The sequence below is a fragment of the Pleurodeles waltl genome, chromosome 3_2 (genome assembly GCF_031143425.1).
Source record: "Pleurodeles waltl isolate 20211129_DDA chromosome 3_2, aPleWal1.hap1.20221129, whole genome shotgun sequence".
NCBI classification, from domain to species: domain Eukaryota; kingdom Metazoa; phylum Chordata; class Amphibia; order Caudata; family Salamandridae; genus Pleurodeles; species Pleurodeles waltl.
The window spans coordinates 91,038,819-91,063,429 of record NC_090441.1 but is presented as its reverse complement, the minus strand read 5'-3'; the positions used below and the strand labels follow the sequence as shown (position 1 = coordinate 91,063,429).

Below are 24,611 nucleotides of genomic sequence, written 5' to 3'. Positions count from 1 at the left end.
ACCAATCCTGACGCTGCTTACATGCTATGTTTAGCATGTATGCAGCACTAGGATTGGTGGGAAGCCTGTGCTGGTGTCTCAGCAAATGCTGGGACACCACAGGAAGACCAGAGGAGTAACATGGCAGGTGGTGGCGACGATGGGAAAAAGGTACTTTTTTAAAAATTGCTCTATTTATTCTTTTTCTCCCCCCCATCCCTCTCCCGCCTTCCCCTTGAGATTTGTGGCAGCTGCCGCTACTCATTTCGTGAGATGGAAAAACTGAACAAATAGACCTTGTGCCAGCCTTTCCCAACACTACTAAGGGATGGGAAAGCTGACCCTAGTGGCTTCCACACTGAATATTCTGAGACAACAACTAGCTACTGGCCCTGGGAACTGTCTTGGAGTGCTGTGCTGAATACTTGTCAGCCATGTGAGATGTAATGTAAGTACATACAGTAAAAGAGAAATAGCGCCTGAAATTGAGCTGGAGTCTTGGAAGGAAGGAGTATTTTTATACATCATAGCAATGTAAATTAGAACAAGCATTTGCAATGCAATAGGTCTCGCACTGTCTTGAGTTAGAGCTACTGGTACTGTATATTCATAACTGGACTTTTCTTGCCACATAAATTCGTCAATCCTGCCTCGTAATGTTGTCTTTTCCTGCCATATAATTCCAGTGGCCCAGAATTTAACTAAAGCACTTCCATTTACCTTCTTTCTCTATCTTGAAACATATACAATTATCATATAAACCTTCATCAGAAATAAACTTTTGGCATTAGAGTATAATGCTCAAAACAACATACCAAAAATATCATTTTGGGGGGGTTGGAGGGTGAAAGGAAAAAAGGAGCTGGGAGTAAAGATGTAGAGGACAAGTGGCGTAGTAATGGTGTCTTGGGCCATGGAGTAAGAATGGAAAATGGTTGACTGGAATTTCTGTGGGAAAGTAGAGCAGTAATTAAAATTGAGTGAGGTCTGTAGGTCTATGGGTCCCAGTGCCACTGCACCTGTTGCTCCATTGATAACTGGGCCTCAGGAGAGAAAGTGGATGGAAAAAGAAAAAGAGAAGCGAAAGGAATACAACAGACAAAAAGAAAAAAGAGAAGGGGTCACAAAGAAATAAAAGAAAGAGGGGAAAGAAAGAATGAGAAAATGAAAACAGAACTAAGAGAAGAAATGGAGCAAATATGTGAGACAAAAGAAAAATGGGAGGGAAGCTATCGAACGAAAGATAATGAGGTAAAAATAATGAAATTAGTGTGAAAAGAAAGAGAAAAATTAACATTAGAGAAAAAAGGAGAGATGGTGAGAAAAACAAGCAGCGAAAGAACCAAGGCATGTATGTACTGACATTTCCCACAGACACAGAATGGGAAAACCACTTTGACACTTCGAGGCCCAAACAAGTAACTTGTGGCTTCCACATACAGATGGGAAAAACAAAGATTTATAGTAAAACGTGAATTGACACATAAAGATAAGAAAAACACCAGAGAAAAGAAGGAAAAAAGATCTTCAAAAAGGTGAAAGGACACATATTGAGAAAAAGGAAAGAGCAAATAAAAAAGACAAAAAAAGAATGAAGGGAAGAGAAAAAATAGTGAAAGAAGGAACGCTTGATGAAGAAAAAAGAGAAGAACGAAACAAGGAAAGAAATAACCAAGCTTTTGACAGTTTGAGAGAGGCGGTAGGAAGAGAAAGAGGGATATAAAAAAAGGGAGAGGAGTAGAAATAAACAGTTGAAAGAAAGAGTGAAACTGTTTACGTATGGATCTTAAGAGCTGGAAAGAGAAAAGGGGGGGGGAAAGAAAACATTTAAGAGTAAACCAAGTAAAGGAAAGAATGGAGTGAGATATGTGGAACAGACCCTCCCAAATAAAGATGGCAACTAAGATAAGATTTAATTGGCTCCCCCATGTCCTGAAACAGAAGTCAGAGTGTGGAGGCAGGGGGGACTGCAGAACAGCAGGAGGTGTGTCAGTAGAGTTGAATGTGAACCCTAATACAGCAATATTGGGGTGCTTCAGATCAGGATTGGGGGTATAGACAGAGCTATGTCCCTGTCCAGTGCTGGGATAACAGAAAGGCAGTGGGTGAGGAATAAGAAACAGAGCACCGTGTCATTCCTGGTATTGTAATAATGGGGTGCTGCAGGTTAGGGTTGAGGTGCATTGACAGAGTTGTGTGTGGGCTGCAGTACTGGAACAGTAACAGGCACACAAGGTAAGAAGTGAGGTATGTTAATGTAGCTATGTGTGGAACCTAGTACTGGCGTGCCAGTGTTGCAGACTGTTAGCCTGGAGGTGCCCTGGTGAAGCTGCGAGTGGGACCCAGCATGGGAGGGGATTTGCCTCTGAACCACAGAAGCATTGAGGGGCGTGCGTGAGCCTTTGTACTGAGAAGAAACGTGCACTGAATGTTAGAACTGTTGGATTCTGGCTGAGCTGTGGTGGTTCCCATCAACAGTGGCATTGGATGTTAGACATGAGATGCACTGCTGAGCTGTGTTTTGCTCTTTTGGGTCCAGTATTGGCTTGGCAGTGGGGCTGAATATTAGAATTGAGCTGCTGTAACAGAACTGTATATGAGTGGGGTCCCAGTATAAGAAAGGAGGTGACCTTGCCGGGTAGAAATGAGGTGCACTGATGGAGCTGCGGTGTGTACTGACTGTAAGAACTGAGGTGCTCTGGCAGACAGCATGTGTGGGGTTCTGGCACGGCTATGGGACTTGGAGTGTGTGAACTGAGGTGCATGATGGCGCTGCACCCGAGGTCCCAGCACTGGAACAACAGGGTGTACTGACTGTAAGACCTGAGGTGGTCTGGCAAACAGCATGTGTAGGGTTCTGGCACGGCTGAGGGGCTTGCAGAGTGTGAACTGAGGTGCACTGATGGAGCAGGGAGTGGGATCCCAGTATGGAGCAGAAATGGGCACTGTCTCTAAGGACTGCGGAGCCCTGGTAGAGCTGGGTGCCTAGGCTATACGCGATTACAAGCAATCCTCGGTCTTGGCGGCCACAGGCAGGCACCCTTGGTAAAGGAAGGGCGGGAACCAGGCAGCTGAGAGAGGGTGCAGAGAGACCACCAAGACCAAATGTGTCCAGGTAACGGCCTGATTTATATCCTTGTTTACAGCTAAGCACTGAGCAAGAATGCTTGCAAATGAAAAAGGAAGCTTTCCCTGGACAGGAGCAGGAAACAAAGTAAAAAAAAAGTCCCCTGCAGACCAGATAAAAAGGACAAAGCATAATTATACAGTAGTTGGTCCCTGCTCCCACACAGAAGAAGGCGGGACTAAGAGGCATGACTGACCACTAGCAAGCAAGGATTTTAAAAGGACACTGACACTAACAAATGAAACAGCTGGAAGCCCACAGAAGAAGTATACTTAAAAGTATACATGTGGTTGTACGCTTACGCTCGACCTAAAAAGTATACAAGAGGTCGTACGCTTACGCTCAACCTAAAAATGACTATGCTGTGCACAGAATGTTTATTCAGAGTGTGGGGAAACTGTCTTGGGCAGTGACTCTCCTTTAGTACTGAGGACTGACTGGGATAAGGAGGACAGGCAATTGGGTAATGCAGAAGAATCCTTTCTTGTAAGCACAGTTCTTGCACCCCCAAACTTGATGTGTTGCCCCGAACTTACCAGGCTCAGGGCCTCGGCTCCTCCAGGGAGATAAATCGAGGGCAGGAATCTGGTTGCAGCGCACAAAATCACACGGGTAGCTGTTTGCCATGAAGACATTTCTCGGCACTTCCGTGATGCCCGTGTTGTCACAGATGACCCGCGCCAGCGTGACCCTTTCCAGAGAGCGTCGCTGGGCACTGCTGAAAACACCACGATTCTCATAATAAAACCTGTGTAGGAACGAAAGAAGCACACACGTGAGATCTGCTTGTTACACTTACTCACGTTTCGGAAACATTTCACATCAGTGCTAATGGCTATAACTAGCCAACAAGTTCCTACTAGTCCGGGAGGCGAACTCCAATTAAACTCCAGACCTACAATGTCTACTGAATGATAGTATGCACATTAAGATAGACTGTGCCGAATAAACAAACAAGCTGCCCATGTAAGTCTGACCTGCATGTTTGCATAGACAGAATTATAGTTGCTCGGAATTCACAAAAGGTGACATTGCAGCAGTGACGCCTTTACTCGTGCACAGCATTACCCCATAAATGTGTGACGGTGCACTTCAGTCAATTACTTTTGAGGGGTTGACGGTAGCGCATTCTGGAGTGCTTGGAAAGCCTGAGAACCAACACAAACGCATAAGTATATGGGTATTCACAGTGGACTAAATACATTGCATCAAAGGAGCTGGCATTTTAGCAGGTGAATTTGTGCCCCATGTACCTACCAAACATCTGTTCCACTCTATGTTTACTATGTGTACACATTTTGTAAAAATAAAAAATAAAAGCGACTTTGAAATAAAAAAAAAGAAAATAGCCATGTCATGAATTCCGAAAAACCTCTCTAAGTACATAGATGCATGGTGCAATTTTCCCGATGTAATTTTTTCGTAAAATTGTAAGTTAGCAAACAACTGAGGTCTTAGATCTTAATTGGTGAAGCAAATCCCACTGAGTTAACGACGCTGCAGATCTCATCAAAATACGAGGGGGCAAAAGTATCTCATCTGCTTACAAATTTGGGGAAGTCTAATGAGTATGTAACGTTATTCTAACATTTGCGAATCACAACTGTATTGAGTCTTATAAATCAGGTCTAAAAATCACCATGTGTGATTCTCATGAACCACACCCAACCCTGTAGAGTCCATCCAACACACATGTCTAACTTTCCTCCATTCATGACCTGATTTACTTGTTTCGATTCAAACATGATTACTGAAAGATGAAAGGTGTCTAACGATTTTGTAATAATTTGCACACTCTGGTTGATTGTTGATTTCCAGATGGTCACAATAATCCACTCTATCCTCAAATAGGTTTCCATCTCCTGTACCCGCCAGAGCATCATTCTCTTGCTGACGGTGCTACGATATCACGCCTGGCCACAAACGTAGTGTTTTGTATAAATGGTACCTTATTCACCCCCCATTGTCTAAGAAGCATTGGTTTGGGAGTGGGGTTGGCCTTCACCTCTAAGACTAGGATCAGTGATATGCTCCTGCTATCTCCAGCTTGCATTATTTTAAACCTGGGCAACGTCACCTCAGATTGTAAAAGTCTCAGCTGAGTCTTGCTTGATGAATCCATCCCTATATTGGACTAGAGATAAGGTTACAAGATGAATCCCTAGCATCATGGACCCCATGTTCGAGGCATGGGTTTTCCTTTGTGAACCTGTGGTTTTCAGGTTTTATAGTCTATTTAGTTTACTGTATGTTAACCAGAACTAAGGCTCCCAGAATGCAATGGATTAGTAATGGAAAGTCCAAGATTTGAACGTTGTCTCTCTGATGAAGTCATCTGGCAACCCTAACTAGTAGTGACTGATTTATTCCTAGCAGGCCACATAGGATAACAGACCAATGCCACCTCTCCACATAACTTACACATGTGTCCAATAACTGAAGCAACTGATTACCAGAGTGATTGCTGCGCTTAAAATATGAGCACACTGATTGTTTTTCTGAAGTTTTAAAGATTAAGTCTATGGACCATCCTCTTGGCTGGTACGTGTTTTGTAAACATTAGGTCAGCATTAGGACATTTACCATTCACGTTCATGTACAGAAATATCAACCCTTTGTGCCGTCTGTATGATTTTAATACAGCTCATTGAGCCATGAAATGCATGAAGGACAAAGCACATGTCTGCTATTGGAAGTTTCAGCGACACCGATACGCAAACAGAGAACGGGAATTTAATAAATTTCATTAGAGATCTGCTATGCCAGTGTTTGACTGCTATACACTTTTGTAAACATATCAGTTCACTCTCCTTTGTCATTACCAATCATTGGCCTCCCACAGGTCTGTAAGGGACACAAACAGAGCTAAGATAGTCTATCCCAACAGACGCAGACCTTAATCAGATTCTTCTTACACACACATATATACCTAAAGACTGGGGTCTATCCTAACAGACACAGGCGTGAAGGGGACCCTCCTTACACAAATGTACCTCAAGAGGTCTATCCCACCAGACACAGGCCTGAAGCGGATTCTCCTTAAGCACATATAAACATAAAGACTTATGAACATCCTAACAGACACAGACCTGAAACGACTCTACTTTTATACTGAAGATTCTCCTTACACACACATATATGATTTAAGGTGCCTATCCAAGCTCATATGTCTAACCCAACAGACAGAGGCCTGCATGGGAATTTCCTCACACATATCTACCTTAATAGGCCCTTCCCAACAGACACAGGCCTGAAGGGAACTCTCCTTACACGTATTTACTTAAAGAGGTCTATCACGACAGGCACAGACATGAATGGGAATATTCTTACTTACACAAAGGCATAGGGGTTGTTTGTTTACAGGGAGTTCCGATGCTCAATACAAGATCTCCCCACACAGACATATAAAAATTTTCCTAAAAAGTGAGCCACTTACCTGTCACCATCCCGAGCCACTCGGAACTGGTTTCCAATGATGCAGGCTAGAAGAGGCCCTATTTTCCCACCAGGAACAAAAGGTTCAGCCACTCCTCCAAGCCAAATATCAATATTTCTGGGAGTTCCATAAAGGGCCATCAATTTTCTGGCAAGGTCACTATTATTCAGGACTCTTCTGAGTTCTGCCAGATTTCGTGGCTCAGAGAGTCCACAAAAACGCCGCCAAGCACCGTAACCTATTGTGAGAAACAGATAGTCAAGTGGCAAGATTAATGTAATTTTCAAATATATACCCAGAACCAGCAATCAACTAAATTTGTATTGGGTGGTGGGAAGTTGGGAGGTGGTTGAAAGCAACCTCAAAAATCATCAATGAAGATGAATGTACCATGGCATTGGTGCCACTTAACAAAAGTTACGGACACAGCTGTCAGTTGTTCCTATGTCATGTATGAGGCCTTAAGTATGACTTGGCTTCTTAGAGAAGCACTGGTGTAGTATATAACATTCCTATGACTTAATTTACCCTTTTTTAAGCACATAGTATGAAATGGTTTAATGATCAAATACATATCCGGTTACATATTTCTCGATTTTCTCACTTCATTCGTTGATTCTTGGAATATCAAAGTTTCTCCTTGGAGTCACTGGCTCTCTTTTTGCATAGCTCAGGCTGTTTGTCAAATACCTTGGTGCTAGCTTTCTTAAAACCATATTTCACAACCACCATAGGAGACCACTAAAGGCCAGGGACCTCAGCCTGCTTTTTAAAACTGTTACCTTTACCACGTTTTGGCATGTTTTTGTTCTATGGAATCATTTTCTGGAGCCGACTCTATAAATCTTCCCGCTCGTTTCCTTTTATGAAATCAGTGAGGTAAGTAGTTCCTTTCCAAAATGTGCATGGCATGTAAAGGTAACGTGAGCAGAGGTTGAAAGCAGATACCTGGGCAGGTAAAAATTAGTTAAAAACAGTAAGTGGGTCTTTTCTCAAACAAATGTGTAAGTATATAGGAAGCCTGTGTTTGGACTCTACAGAAAAGGGGTGAGTTGTGCCCACTGTAGGGAGATTTAAATAGGAGAACAGCCTATGTGATACGAACTCTATATAGCACATTGAGCTGCCACGGCATATCTAAGAAACACTATTGGAGAACTGAGCCACCTGCGCTAATTTAAGTCCCACCCATGCTAGGTTGACACATTTAGCAGAACACTTGCAAGTTTAAGAAGCAACTTACTGTGCTTGTCCAGACTTCTTTTGTATTTGTGCATCACACTGGCGTGTTTGAGTAGTTCCATGTCAAGCTTTGTTTACCAGCAGTGCCCTGGAATATTACAGCAGCACCCCAATCGTTTTGGTAGATGGCCCAACATTACAGTAATACTCAAGTATGTATATAAACACTCGAGCTCGGCGTTTCCTTTCTGCACCAGACCGTCAAAGGTGCTAGTCTCAATGCGCGCGTCACCGCGTATTTTATCAACACATTTCTTCCGCGTTTACGAAGAAAGACAGCACTCCACGAACACAGCAAGTTAATTATTTAATCGCCAACAGGGACGCGTTTCGGCGTTGCCGCCTTCTTCAACCTGTCGATCGCCATATTGGCTCAGTTTAAATACTTTCATGTTGATGTTTACAACCAACCATCGTGCGTGTTGAACAAAACTTATTACACAATGAATTTTCCCAAAAATAAATGCATGGAAACTAAATTTGTTTGCTGTGTTCGTGGAGTACTGTCTTTCTTCATAAACGCAGAAGAAATGTGTTGATATATATATATATGTACATATATATATATATATAGCCTGGCATATTCTTTTCTGATGCTTACATTTTGATGGGCCATTCACTTATGTTTGAACATGTTTATTTTTGACTTTTTCAGCATACATATGCAATCAGGGCAATCATATGGTTCATGCTTGTGTAGTACAGTGGTTTAGTGTGCCAATAAGTACAGCAGTAAAGGGAAGAAGGCGGGCAGGATGTATCATTCAGACCAACTGGCCATTAAGGTATATGGGAAAAATGACGGGCTCTGACCAAAGAGTCAAAGTGTGTGTTGTTTCTCCTAATAAGAATTGTGGCTGGAATATTATTTAGCTGGGTGGTAACACACTCTCGTAAAGGCACTGTTTTACACGTGGTATAAATAATGGTGAGCTGGGCAGCCAGTGTTACAGCTGGGCATATAACAGTTGTTTTCTAATAGGCAGATTTTAAAAAATGTTGCTGAAAAAATGTACAACTTGCATAGATTTGTATCTAAACTGGTTAGAAAACAACCCCCTGAAGATGGTCTACTTTGCTTGCTTGATGCAATAAGAGGGCTATATAAGTAGCAGTGTTGCACACCAACATATCTCAAACTTCAGCAGCCGCCTCTGCCACCTTATACGCTAGACAAGCATATTTGTAGGTGAAAATCTTTGTTTTCAGCTGAAAAGGTTTGTTTATAGCACACGTACAATTGTGTGGCATTAGTCAGGAGAACAGAGACCCCTTCACTGTTTCGTATCTGAGGACCATGCTGTTACTACCTCATCTATTTACCTGTAAGGCGTAGCTTTCTGCCTTGTGGTTCAGTAACTGGTGGCTCTCATTTAGGCATCTCTCATCCTCCTCCTCCTTCCCTAGTTTCTTACCTGCAAAGCCTTATTCTTTGCCCCCTTTGTCTTTTCTACAGTGATCTCTCTTCTAGTCCTGTGTCTGTAAGGCTTTTACCTAGGATAGCAGGGTTTCCCCACTTTGCTCATTAGTTTTTAGCCTAGAAGTGTGTTCTGTCCTGCACTGGACTAATACCTGGGAGGGCATGATCTCGGCCTCGTTGCATGTTGATAGCTGCTAGATCCAGTCCGATCCTCTTGAACAGTTTGAAGAGACGCTCCCGCAGTTCATCCACCAGTATCTGATTCTGTCTGTTCAGCTTGGCACGATTTGCCATGAGGCCACGGAGGAGAGGGTCAATGCCACCTGCGAAATTTAAAGTATCAATGGGATTATTACATCCTTACTGTGATTGTCTCTATGTGACTATAATGAGTAAGCAAGTAAGTTAAAAAAAATCTGCTGGGGCCCTTACAATGGGAGATGAAAAATACACTTTCTGGGCAGCCTTCTGTGGTACGCAAAGCATGTGTGGTCTGGCAAAGTACTTAACGGAGTCAAAAGGTGTCTTCTGTTTGGACACAGCAAGTCATTTTGTATGACATATGTGATCATTCATCTACCCTTGTAAAGTGTGGGGTATGTCCCAGAAAGTAGAGTTTTGTTTTTGGAAAGCACAAGAGTGCATATATGATTTGTGCTTGGGTTGAACTTCATCTCTTGCATTTTTTGTATTGAACTGCATGGTAGTGGTTGATTGGTGTAGAAAGCTGTCTTTGGTTATGGTTATCCTGTTCTGACTAGAGACTTTGGTGGACACGTCCATTTGTAAATTGACCAATATATGGTTTTACCATGTGGGTTTCTTGAATGACTGATTGGAATTCCCCTTAAATTACTGACTGATCTATTAGATTCTGATTGTGAACTGCTGATTTTGCTTCCTGTCAGTGATTTAGCAAAAGGTCTTTGTTGTGGCTGCAAAATATAAGTATCTGACATCTGCACATTTTAGAACCTTTAGGTGCATCTAATCACATATTGTGAAAGCCAATGCATAATTAACACTTTTAAATCACCTTCAAACCTACATTTCAAACTTCTTTCACTCCAATGGGCCATTTGAAAGTTCAGGGTGTTGATTTCTCCTCACTATGTAAAAACTGCAATTCCCAGGGTCAATCTTTGACACCGAACGGATGTTAAGTGTGACTCACCTAATGCTATTGACCTAAAGCTGAGCTTTGGGGTGTATGTGGAACGGTATTTTCACAGAGTAACACCATAATACGTTGAAACTAGCATACACACTCATTTGAGCTTTCCTCAGGGGCATACCTATATTCTACAGTATAGGGTCTTTCTTAGAACCTTTAACTAGGTTTTGTGATATCGTTTCTCTGTCCTATGTTTATGGTAATGCTTACATCACTGAGTTTCACTCTACCAAAAAGATCTTGATTACACTTAGTGTAGATTTTCTCCATACTGATATCCCTTAAAGGGCCACTTCAACTAGTGTAGAGGAAATTCAGGGGCAAACCATACGATTGTACCACATACTCATGTCCTTAGCAATGGAATTAACAGAAAAAGCCTAACCAAACATTTCTCAAGACAACAGGGGGGACTCATTAACTCACATTTCGAGCCGAGTCTGGTAAACTTCTATCCTTGCTCCTTAGAGGAAGAGTAGCCGGTTACCCCCTACCTAAGTAGTATCGTTCTGTGTGGAAGATATATAGATGGCATCGTAATCATGAGACAAAGACTAGCTAGTTTATAGACTAGATAAACCAACATAACATAGGTTTGAAATTGCAGCTCAAATAAATAGGAATAACAGTGTTCGTAGCCTTGAAATTAGATCTGAAGATGAAGAATTGAGAAGTAAGGCTCATTTTAAAGCTATGGATAGATATTCTCTTATTTGCATTGAAAGCTTCAATCTGAAAGCGCTTTGAGGAAAAATTGCCCGTAGGCAAATATTAGCAAGTCAGAAGGAACAGATCTGATAGTGCAGAGCTTCAAAAAGGCTTGGGAACTTACACAATAGGATAGACAGAAACCATACCCAATTAAATCTCAAGTAGAGCCATAAACAGCCTACAAATAATAATAAATGTAATGACCTAGGGCTGGAATTGGCAAAGGGGTACTGAATGTGGCACAGGAGTACTGGATGTCTACTATTTCATTTATAAGACAAACAAAGTAAATGCAGAAGCCAAAAATTGTCAGACATTCTAAGCAATAGAAAATCAACAAAAGATAAGACACATGCACTAACTTGGATATAAGTTCTACGGACTTGTGGAAAGTGGCAAGATATAGAATTTTGCTCACTCTTTGTTGTGCAATTAATGTGGAATTGACACCATTGAGAAAGGATATTTATCTCTACATGAGGACACTAGGATGCGCTTGTGCTATCAGTTGTTCTCATATAAGTGAATTTATTTGTTAGGCTCTCTTAAGTTTTGTTTTGGTCTATATCTGATATTTATGATTGGTCTGTATTTATTGGCTTGTGTTTGTCTTTATGTATTTGTATGGTGATTTATTATCTGTCCATGACTAGTCTATATGTTGTTTGTTTGTTGTAGTGAGTATTATTAGTTTTATGTTGTACGTATTGTCTAGTAGTTATGCTTAGGAAATCGTGTCCGGAAGCCAGGCAATGCATCAAATTTTGTATACGTTAAATAAATGATTATAAAAATTATTTTTTCTAAGAACGTATCATAATTATTGATGTTAATTTCCGTTAATATGATTGGAGAGTTTCACTTGCTGTGATTTGAGCTCTGTTCCCTGTAATTCTTTCCGTATCGTATCAGGGACCCCTTTTGTTTTTTTCTTTTCATGACCTATGGCTGGGCCACTTCTTGGGAAGATAGTAATTCATAAAATGGGTACAGTCACTATGAAAAAAGAATGATGATTTTTGTGCCCAATGCAGTAGAATACAAGCTTAAATGATGCCATTACTTGTAATGCGTGAATATAAGCTTATATTGAGTGAGGAATGTGGGCACAGGTCCTCTTCATGGAGGGTCTTTGTTTGAAATGGCCAATAAGATAATTTAAGCCCAGATTTATAAAGAATTTATTTTAGGTTTGCAGCACTTTTACAGACCCAATGCAAAATACCTTTTTAGCATTTACAAAGCAAAGAAAAGGGGTATCTGCCTAGCTTTGTAACAAAAAAGTAACAAAGTGCAGCATGTTGTGCTGACTTACATTACTTTGCATCAAGTAGGAGTTCAATGGGTGGTGCATGGGCCTTCCCATGCATCCACCCATGGATGTTGATGCAAATCTGGAACTTAAAACTGACTTGAAGCCAGTGAAACTGCATCAGTAGGGAAAGGAAGTGTGGTCAAGTGTGGTCAATTTATGGTGTTCTACAAAAAAGCAGACCTGCAGGATGCTGGATGATCTGAAGTGTAGCCACGTGAACATTTGGAGACCTAGATCTAACAAACGGTCATATTCCTGAACCTATGGCGACAGTTACTGCAGAGACCCACCACTTCTTAGCAAAGAGGCTTAGAATCTGTCCACAATCACTGTGGTAAAAACGTCAGGCGCCAGAAACTGGTTTCACTCGATCTGCCCTTGACAGAACTTGTTCAGTGCTAGGGGCGAGGTTGCGGACATCTTTAACTGCATGGTGTCATATCTTTGAGTCAGACGCTGTAGCTCTAGAGGTTTGCATTAAATGCACTTAACATAACATGACATTTTCAGTGCTCCTGGGTTGATGCAAGAATTACAGCGTTCCAAGAGTACTGTTGCAATTCTTCATAAGTTGAAAAAGGTCAGACATTTGCTTCAACGGCCGGAACAGTACTACCAAAGCAAATGTCTGATTTTCTTTGCAAATCAAGCAATCAAGTTGCACAAGGACTGTGGATAGGTGGGTCTTTTTCTTATGTAAAGCTTACATAGCCACCTCGCCTAGGAGGTGTCTCTCTTTCTCTCGCCATGCTTACAGTTCAGACCTCTTAGACTACGTTTCAACAATTTTATTTTTATTTATTTTATTGATAGAGTTTTATATAGCACAAACAAGATCCCTTTGGGTATGAGAACACTGTACAACAATAACGAAAGGTGACAATCTTTCAGTAGGATGTAAAATGGTAGCAGAGAATGTGTTAGTTAAATATAAGCAGTGGCAATGGCTGGTGAAAGAACTTAGTAACAGCACTATGAGGTGATATGTCTTTACATTCCCTGCACATTAGGTCAGTAGAGAGTGAGGCCACAGCACAGATCCTGCTATTCTCAATGGAAATAACACAGATGTTCTCTATTCCCCCCTCCTTCTCTTTTAGGAGTAATTCAGTCTTCCCCTCTTTCACCCTTCTCCTGTTCTGTGAAGAATTGTTCATTACTATACTCTCCTGTAATTCTCCTACTGTGGAAAAAGAACACAACACAGGAAGTTTTTTGGGCCACTTTATTATGTTCTCCACTAGTTAATGTGTTTCTTAAAGTTAATGACACAAAGTGACATCTAGTAATATAAACAGTACTATAGGTTTTGTCACAGTGTCTAGCATTCATTTAAAGTTTATTAAAGTCTTCTGGTAGATTCTTGATCAACCTTAGCCCACAAAAAGCTTCAAGCATGCTTAGATAAACCAGTTTTGTGGTGGTCAAAACACTTCTTATATCCAAATGATGCAGCATACCCGTACAGAAACCAGCTGCTGTGCCAAGAGGCATACTCTGTAAAATCCTTTTCAGACAAATGATCCAAACCGAAATAAAGTAGGAAATTGTACAATGTATTAGAGGAACAAAATAAATATTCACTTGTGCTGCTAGAACTTAAGAAATCTTGATGACTCCACCTTTTCCCTCACCCTTTCTCTCCTGCTGCAACTGAAGCAGTAACACCCACTCACTGCTATTAAAAGTTCCACAAACTGATCAGAAAAGGTTACTCATTCTGTTTCCTCACAATGAAAAAAATCATAAGAGGGAACATAAGTGCAAATTTGGGCATTATGTAGTTGTGAATTTTCCTTCTTGCTCCTTATTATTGTGATGCTGGATATATCCATCCTCCAGTGTGACAGACCTACATCCTCCAACACATCGGTAGTGGAATATTCTTGGCCTTCCTTTTTCACACAATTTCAGTGTCCTTCTACTAGATTTAATTTTTTATCCACTAGACAAGGTGAGCAGATATGTAGTTACAAATATTGAGTCCCACATTTACATAAGGCTTGCGCCACCGATGCTTCACTTTTTTGACACAACGGCAGCGCAGGCCCATATCTACAAGATCACGCAAAGACACTTTGCGTGGCTTTTCATGGCCTTGTAGATCTGGAGTAAGGCAACGCAAGTCGTTGTTGGAGTTGTAACGCACGCTTTGGCGAGGACGGTGGGGTACTTTCTTACCTTCCCTCACGACCCTCCAGCTGTTGAAGAAAGTCATGTGGAGTGGAACCTCAGAAGCTGCCCCGGTCAGCGGGCGGTACCCATCGGCCAGGCGGTAGATCGTGGGCGGGATGGAGGCATGAGCAAAGCGGTAGGCGAGGGAGAACACGTTGGCTACTCGTGGGTCCACAGACTCGTCGTATCCGCGGTAGGCACCAATAATTCGAGCAGCCGCTTCACGACCCATCAAAAGGGGGATGTAATCTCTGTAGGTGATTTTCTGGAAGCAAACAGACATTACAAGGACATTTTAAATGAAAACTCCCAAAGAGCCAATAAGGGATAACAAGGTTTCACCTGAGCTGAGACTGAATTTCGTCTACAGTGTTCCAGAAAGAAAGACTAGATGGCCACTTTGTAACCCCTTGCACCACATTATGCCTGCACTAAGGGGGGCAAGAAAAGTGGTACTGCATATAATAAAATTTCTAAATTTAGGTCTTAGGTAGCTCTCTGACTCAGTCACAAATAAATAGGATTGTCCAACCAAGAAAGCTGTAGTTCAACAAGCATTAAAGATGAATGTACCATGTAGTAATGGTTAGCTTTCCCACTTGCTCAGTCCTGCTTCTGTGCAATTGTGAATGGCATTCAACTAGGATACAATTCACCAATTAATACTTAAAAAGCTTTTCATTTTTCTCCATCGCACCCCCTTGCAGAAGTTAATTCAGTCAAATCATGCTTTTGTTGGTGCCCCTAACATCTGTTACAGTGTCTGGACTGTAAAAAACACCCTAAAATGCTGGGCAAGTGTCAACTTTTGCGGTCCCTGCTAGCCATATGTCTTCTATGGTGGCAATATGCAAGGTGGGCACATGTACTGCCTGACACTACTACTAGCCCTAGTCAGGACATAGTATTATCCAGAAGTTTTCTGCCAATTTCAGACTCTTCGTATGTGCTACACTTACACAGAAGATGTTTTTTTGCTGTTGACATTGCAAACTGAACAGGGTTTCAAATTTAGTCAAATAAATGTACTTTTTGGAATACCTGGAGAATGCCTCCTACAATTTTTCTGGCTTCCTGGTAGAGCGTTTCTCCAGTCCATTGACAGTTCATCTGCCTCAACTGCCTGGCCACTCGATTGTGTTCTCGTATGAAAAGTGTGTGGAAGGCTGTGAGCCCTGGTTGCTCACTTGTCCTGGGATCACCTTGATGTAAAAAAATGCATTATACACAAGATTAGCAGTCCTGTAATTTAACAACAATAATTCAGATCAAAGTATTCCTTCTACCTCTACGGCTGATTGGAATTCAGACTGTTTTTGCTGGCTATAGAACTCTGTGCACTTTGCTAAAAAGTGGTAAAGTACCAGTGTTCCCCCTTTCAACATAATGAAATTGGCATACCTTTGATTTGCATATTTAACTTACCTATAAGTCCCTAGTACATGGTATCCACAGTGTACCCAGGGCCTGTAAGGTAAAAATCATCAATGCACTGCAACACTCATTATACCCCCCCACTGTAGTGATACAGCAATCCGACACCAGGCCTACCAAAGTGGCCTGGTAAGCAGTATGAAAACTGCCAATTCGACCTATCAAAATAAACCCTTTTGACAGACCTGAACCTTCATTTGAAATACTAATAAGTCATCTCTAAGGTAGGCCTTAGTGCCCATTAATGCAGATCATTGTGTTTAAAAGTAGGACATGTAAAAGCTTAATGTTCCACATGTCCTTATCGTGAAAAAGCCTAAAAGCTATTTTCATTGTGGCTCCTTCCATAGAGAAACACAGGGATTAGATTACTGCATATTAGAATAATAATTGTCGTTTAGTAACAACTAGAAAATTATTCTAAAGACTCTTTTTAATAGTTAAACTAAATCAAATGTAATGAAAAAGTAAAATTTCACCTGTTAAGGAAAAGGATTTAAAAAAAATTACTTTTTCCCTGCCTAAAGCTTCTAATGACTTTCTGTAAGTATTCCAACTGTCACCTGGCAGCTCATGGATCCATTGTAGTAAGGTGTGAATTGCTCCCAGACCATAAATAGGGCCTTGGGTGTGCGGAGGTGTTCTCCTTTCCTTCACAGAATGGCCTGGAGGCTTTGCCCAGGCGCTTGAGTTAAAAGTCAACCTACCCTGTCTCAAGTAGATATAGCTCACACCTTGGCTTGACCCCCTCTACTGACCACATAGTCAGCCTGGCACCAATCCCTGCAGCCTCAGAACCACAGGGGAGGGATTGGCCATTTACATAACCACACCTCTGAATGGGAACGTGGGTCTCTGACTAGGGGAAGAAATGTTCTGCCATGTTGGATTTGGGGAGAAAGGGACACTGTGGGATTATTTGCTGTAGACCACACAGGAAGTGCTGTAAAATGGGTAGGGTCAACCCTGGGAACTTCTACCCCATTGCTTAGGGAGTGGCCAGGAGTTGCCACCAACCACAGGCTGGGCCTATCAAAAATATGGCACCCTCAGTACGTTTATGGACCAAAAAGTCTACACGGGTACAAAGGCAAAGAAACTCTCAGGGGGTGCACTGGCAGTGCGACACAAAATGATGGGGCACTTTTAGTGCACCCCCTGATGGCAGCCCTTTGGAGGGGGAGAAAGGAGTCATATGGACCCTCCCAGACATCCCCTTTCAGCCAGGTGCAGTCACGCACTGCACCCACCTGTAAAGGGATCTCTCACCCCACTTAACAGTGCAGGTGGGCTGCCGACTGCACAGTGAAACACGGGGTGACTGTTTCAAAGTCGCTCTCTATTTCTCTTGAATGCACTGCCCTGGGGGAAGTGTGAGTTCACGGCTGCCCTGGGGGCTGTGCATTCATTCTAATATACCACAAACAATGAAAATGAGCTGCATTCGTGATACAGCCCCAGGAAAACCAAATTGGCCAACAAGAAATTCTACTATTGCCAACAACATGGTTTTCTCCACACTCAAAACATCAGCACCACTAGATCTTTTTTTCTTCCTTTTTTCCCTTACATGTGATATTTAAGTGTAATCATTCATCCATTTGTTCTCATATCTATAGGTAATGAATTGCAACAAAAAGGCCTTCCTTCATTAATTGCCAGCCCTGAAACTGTTAGTTCATGGTACAATAGTTACAGGTTTTCCTAAATGTTGGCTATTTCCTACAGCTATTTTTTTATTTTGCAGTCTCACACAACACTCTTGTTTCTTTCTCTTCATTTCTCATTTAAGCTTTTTCTATTTTTCTCTCACTCCAACATCACTCCAACATCAGTTGAAATTTTGTACAATCTAAAAATAGTAAAGATAAATAAAGATAAATAGCCTGGAGGAATGAGAGAAATAAGTAGATGCAGAACTAATGTTATATGGATCAGGTTTAGCATTCACCCCATGGAGGCCTCATGAAATGGTAATCTCATGGCGACTGGCAGAACAGCTTATGTCTCAGGGTAATGGGAATAAGGGTTGGTAAGGAAACCTTGCATTTCTGGTGCCCAAGAATAATAACAAAACATAGATTTTCAATTTGCAGAACAGGCATTCGTGTACCCTGTTGCACTTTCAAATTCAGTGGAATATTTTCAAATCACATAAAGATACACTTCAGAGTTTTCAGAAATCATGAACGTGAAATTAAGTATATGAATCCACTGTACCCAGAAATTATGTTACTCACCACTCAAGAAACATGGAATGCCCGAAGACCTGTTGGTTAGGACGCAGAAGTCTTCTCCCATGGTATCAAAGGGAAGATACTCTCGGCCATCATCAGTAAATCTCTGGTTAACAGCCAACAGCCCAAACTGGTTTGTCAAATTCCTAAGTCTAGTTGCCAGTCCCATGTCACTTCCATACACCTGGCTGCCATCAATAAATGATGTCAGAATGTTAATCTCTTCACGGACGGTTGATCCTTTGTTGCATGCTGGAGCCGAGCGGAATAAAGGAATGCAGTCACTTCTGTTTGAGATCCTTGGATCATTGGGTGGAATCTGTATTAAAAACATCACAGAAGAAGATGGTCTGTCATTCTGATATATGATATAATGGCAATTAATCGAAGGATGAGATGACATCTTATGATAAATGCACAAGGGGGATTGCAATCTAAGTATAAATGTCCCTTTGAATGAACTGAAGAATTAGTAGGTACTCGAATGGCCTATCTAGGATACAGCTTACCAGTTGAGTTGTTGGAGTTAGAGATAGGGTGGTGGTTTAGGGGTGTGGCTATTGGCAGTGGAGATATAGAACCTTCTTACAAGGTAGAGGTCTTATGTGGGTTTCATGGAATGAAGGAGAAGACTCTGAACCTCAGAGAATAAGTTGTTATGTATAGGTGTAGGTTGATAGTTCTTTGTATGCATTTGTGGAGGTGAATATGTAAACATGACTCTATGGGAAAGAAAAGACGGAGATCTTGTATGGGTTCTATGGATACAGATTTGAAGTTAGTGATCATAAACCCCCATGGAGGGATTGTAAGAGGCAGAGATACAGTAGGGTGGTGGTCTTTGATTAGGCTACTGTACCTGGAGATATAGGGGCATCAGTAAGAGAAAGTTGAGGTAGAAATCGTATGAGCAGGTTTGTAAGAAGCTTTAAAAGTAGAGCACTGAAAGCTCTGAGTTAACTCTATTGATGAGTGAATTAAGGCGAAGACTCTGATATGCTAGACAGCATTCATTTATTTATTCAATCTTAAAACAATTCTTTATTAGCACCTTAGACCTCATTTAAATGTTGTTTTGCTAAATGGGAGATACAGAGACTCTCAGATTTAGATTTTCATATGAGAATGTTCAGGGTCTATGCCTAGGTTCTCATGGGTTACAATATAGTGGTGTTATATTGATTGTGTATTGGCACTGAACATCTGGAAGGTCTTTGGTAGACAATTAGAAATTAAAATATCTAGGTTCCTTTGATGGAACCCTATTGGAATGTTACTGGAGGTGAATACCCTGTGGTTTCACTGCGGTTACGTATTAGAAAAAAAGGTGAGACGGCCATTATAATTACAAGAGGTAAGTAGCTGACAGGTAAAATAGAGGTGGGCTGTTCAACATAAATCCACAATCGCTGGATCAGTGCCACATTTTCAGGATACCTATAAAGTGTATAAATTATTTCTGTGACAGTCACTGTATGTATGTTTGTGGATATTGTGAATATCTACCAAAAATCCCATCCCCACATTATAGGTTGGGCACTTCTGACTTATTATTTAAGGTTACAATTTGAAATCTTGATGTCTTCATTTTCTTAGTTCAGAATTAAATCTGGAATCTCTAATAAACAATGTCTTTTTATTTCACACACTTTGTAAAGCTAAGCAATCTCCAGCTATGAAATCAGAGTACTGTTCTTAACAAGGTAACAATTGAGTTAGTAAAATAGTAAAAAACAGTGAAGATTATGTTAAAACCTTATGACACAAGCCAGATCATTTATGACCAATTGAATATAATCCTATTTTGTCATATGTTTAAAGATGTTTCAGGAAGGAGAATGTTTGCATGTACTCTAAACACTATCAGAGCGGAAGAGAACCAGAGCTCGTTGAAATAGTTATAGAATTTAAGAGCTGTTGCTGAGAAAACCTGAGAGAATGCTTTGCATTATTTTAGTCATCTGGAGAAACAAACAAGTGCAAGTTCCCTGTCCCTCTTCAGATTGAGAACTATTTTGAGAAATAGATGGTTCTTCCAGAATGTGTTGCTTTACAAGTACACATACTTCAGTAAGAAGGGTTAGATATTAGATGTTGAAGTTCCAAAGGTCATTTAATGGAAATGTAAGTGTGATGACAAAAAACAGTTAGCAATTATCTGGTGGTTTTATGAATATTTTGGGGGACGTTGTGTTACTAATGGCACTGGTTTGGAGGACCAGCAGCTAAAGAGCTTGTTTGGTGGAAGCAGCATCTGGCGTAAGGCTCACCAAATGTAAGGATGTCAGAGGAAATTTTTCCCCGAAGTGGCGTGTGCGTCCATGGCAGGAGCCACGTTGAGATAAAAAGAAGCCAGTAATGGCCTTCATGAAAAACATATGGCCTTCTGCTGGAACTTATGAAACCTCTGCAGACAGCGGCCTAAAGTGGTGGTGTTATTTAAAATGACATAGTATTCCCCATCCACTGAGAGTTATAATTCCGCACATTGTGGATATTCCTCATAATTTTCTCACATTGGACCGCCATTGCCGTTATGGCAGCCCTGGACAGAACGGATTATTGGGGGGAAATGGCATCAAAGGAGCTGCTCTAAATAGTGGAGCCTCTCAGATGTAATTTGCTCTACCATCAAGTGCATCCAATAATTGTCCTGATGGCGGAACAGGCAGCACTCTGCAATGGGAAAACCACGTTCTCCCAACCCCTAAACAAGTGCAGGAACCAAGTGGAGGGTGGTTCAGGCATCTGACAATATTTGCGGGACGTTCCATGACAGCTGTTTTCTAGATGACAGCCTTAAAGTTCCACTTAATTATTGCATTATTGGATAGCTTCTAGAAACATTTACTTAACTATTTCAATGGTTAGTTGATTGCAGCAAGCAAAGAAGGTAAATAGGCTGGTGGAAGCCTAATCCTATCATGTGAACAGATATGGTACAGGAAACATTGGTCTGCATAATACCCTCAGTGGGAAGCAAGGTGGTGCCTTGACACAAGTGTGGTCACAGTCCAGGCCCTGAGCAAAGGTAGTTCTGGCTGGGGTCTCTGGAGAAAGGTCCAGGTCATGGTCTGTCCACTGACCAAACTGCATGAAGGTGAGTGACCGCTCATTATCCAGTGTGATTTCATTGTTTGGAAACTGGACAATCTGGTTTGAAACAGCACGTGCCTGCAATAAAGAACAGAAAAAGGTGATGACACTCCTACAAATTCAACTTGCTGAAACACACTCTTAATTCTTCAGACCATCCCCTATTCCTATAGAAAAGAGCTCAACCTTCTTTCTACAGCTAGATTAGCACTCCTCCGTAATCCAGATTTTTTTTTTTTAACTTCCTCTAGAGGTGTCTTTTTCCTTCCAACCCTTTAGACGAGAGACTCAACACTTTCTCTGAAAGTGTAAGCACAAACTCCTCTCCTGAAAAATTGATTATCATCTCTTCTTCTGCAAGAGTGACCCACCTTTTCTACAAATGAGACCACCCTTCCACCTTTTTTTGAAGTGAGACCTATATTCTTCCACAACCAATAAGACTTCTCATTGCATTGCTGGCAAGAAGACCACTTTCTCATTCTCTGGAAATGAGATTGCCTTCACATTTATAGCATGACTACCCCGGCTACTGTCTGAAAGTGAGACCATTGCCTTCTCTTTTGGGGGCATGAGCACCCATCCTCTCCTTTTGAAACCATTCCCTTGCTTTCTGTAAGCGAGACTATCTGTTTCACTTTTGAATGCTTCACTACCTCTACTCTTCCAACTGTTCTTCTCGGCAAAAGAGAGCACACCTCCTCAATTTAATGTGTTACCACTTCCCATTATGTTCTGAAAATAGAATCACCCCATCCTGCTCTGAAAAAATATCCCTCTCCTCCTCTGAAAGTGTGGGTAGCCTCCTTATTGCAGAAGTTTGACCTGCTTCGCGTGAAGTGTGACACCCCCGCTCCTGTATCTGACAATGTACTCAACACATTTCGTCTGACAACAAAACCACTATTGCTCTTCTTATAAACGACATACCACCTCTCCTGACCTGAAAGTCTGGCCATTCCTCCTTTCTGTTCTGCAAAAGAGAGCACCCTTTTCTCATTTGAAATTGAAACAGTCAGGGTGACAGGGGAAAAGGTTCACTCATCCAATAAGGTTTGAGGATTTGCAATGTTTTTAGTCAGTAAAGGTCGACAAAAACCGGGTTCGCTAAACTACACATATCTATAAAATGTAACCTCTTCATGCCCTAACCATTTTTAAAAACAAATTTCTCAAAAACTACTGAACAGATCTTCGCCAAAACAAGCAAACGCATTTCCTCCATAAAGTTCTACTTTCATGCAAGTTAGATCTAATTCGGTTGAGACTTTTTTTCTGTAGTGAGCGGCAAAGAATCCCATGAATGTTAAAATGTAAAATGTCACTTTTAAGACCCCTCTGTTATTTGGCCCCTGCTTTTAGAAGGTTTCGTGTATATTTCTTGAGCAGTGCCAAAGCTATAAACAAAACAGAAAATGCCTTTTCAGTGGAAAGTCTGACCTGGCCATAACTACACTGGCACTATCATCACCTGTGACTTATATATATAACATATATGTGTGTGTGTGTGTGTGTGTATAACTACATTTAGAAAGAAAGGCACATATAAATATATATATCTCTTTTCTAAATATTTTCATCTTCCCATATTTCTTTTAATTTTTCTCTTTCTGATTGTATTAATTAAGCACTGAGGCCCTGATTTTTTACTTTTTCATGCAAAACTGCACTAACGCAGTTTTGCGTGAAAAAGTATACCGCCGACTAGCGCCATCCCAAGATGCCAGCTGGGCGTCATATCTATGGTATGACGGTAGCCAGCGGTAAGGGCCGGCTAGCGTCATAAAAAAGGACGCTAGCCGAATGGGGGAGGCGTAGGGGGAACAGGAGGTTGTGCGTCAAAGGATGACGTTAATATGGGCAGAGGCATAAATAATGCCCCTAACCAAACTAGCATCATCCTTTAACGCACAACCCCCATGGACATGACTCCTGTCTTGTTAAAGACAGGAGTCATGCCCACCAACCCAATGGGTCCAGTCCCATGTAGGGGGGCCCAAGTTTAACCCCCCATGGCACTTCTTAAAAAATATATATATACTTACCTGTACTTACCTTACTCGCCAGAGGAGGGGGTCCCCCATCATCTGGTGTCCCTCTGGTGCAGGTGGAGGTGTCCCTGGGGCTAGGGAAGGGCACCTGTGGGCCCATTCCATGGTCTGTGACCATGGAAATAGGTCCACAGGTCCTCCAACTCCTGCCCTGACCCAGCCGTTAAATAATGGCGCTAAACAAGCTTAGCACCATTATTAAAGGTCCCCTTCCCCCCATGCTTGATTATAGCATGGGGGGGATAGATATGGCGCTAAGGCCATATTGTAATTTTTTGCCCTGGAACACATACCTTGCATCTCATTGACGCAAGGTAGTTTCCCGCAGGCAAAAAATGACTTTAACTCAAAAACTTTGCCGCAAGATGGGCCTAGCGCCAAAGTATAACTTTGGCGTTAGGTTTGTGCTGAATTTGCATTAAAGAAATTACACAAATTCAGTGCAAATGGGGTATAAATATGCCCCTTAGGGCTTTATCTAGAGTTTGCCGGAGGGGTTACTCCGTCACAACAGTGATGGATATCCCATCCGCCGAAATCTAAATGCCATTATGTCCTGTGGGCATTCGATTTCGGCGGACGGGATGTCCGTCACCATTGTGACGGAGTAATCCGTCCACCAATATCTAAATTACACCCTTAATTTCTAAACCTAAACTTGCCACGAAGAGCCCACAGAGGATGAAACTTTTCTTTGATTAAAGGTTTTGTGTAGAAATATGTGCAGCACCAAAGTTATAGGCAAAACACAAACTGCTTTTTAAGTGGAATGTCTGAGACTTAACCATAACCACACAGGCGCTGTCACCCCTGATTAAATAGGCACATATAGGCAAATGTATATTCTATATATTTATACATTATTATGTAGTTTTTGTAAATATATCCACTTTTCCAAATTTTTGTTTTACTTTATTATTGTACTCATTTTGTATTTAATCCTTCAACCTTTTTTTATTAAAACACATTATTTTAGGTAGTCACTTAAATTGTCATTTAATCTAGTTTAAATTATTTAATTGGAATACTATTTATGTCATTAACCCTTTTCCTATGTTTGTGTTATTTATAAATACTTACCTGCGAAGTGAAGCCCTACCTGGCGTAATGACTCAGAGCAAGTGTAGCAATACCTGCGAAGTAATGACTCTTTGAGCATTTCATGCGAGATGTTGTGGAAGTACGCAGCTTAAGTGATGATGCGTGCTTGGCAT

General features: G+C 41.4%; 1 protein-coding gene across 1 annotated transcript in view; it reads right to left on the bottom strand.

The window, feature by feature from the left end:
- The window catches only part of EPX (eosinophil peroxidase), a 43,557-nt gene that overhangs the window by 1,298 nt on the left and 17,648 nt on the right, over positions 1 to 24,611 (bottom strand). The window contains 7 exon segments of the mRNA XM_069226868.1: positions 3,643 to 3,854; positions 6,543 to 6,780; positions 9,357 to 9,527; positions 14,586 to 14,844; positions 15,621 to 15,781; positions 18,254 to 18,569; positions 21,218 to 21,424. Coding sequence (XP_069082969.1) covers positions 3,643 to 3,854; positions 6,543 to 6,780; positions 9,357 to 9,527; positions 14,586 to 14,844; positions 15,621 to 15,781; positions 18,254 to 18,569; positions 21,218 to 21,424 — 1,564 coding nt within the window.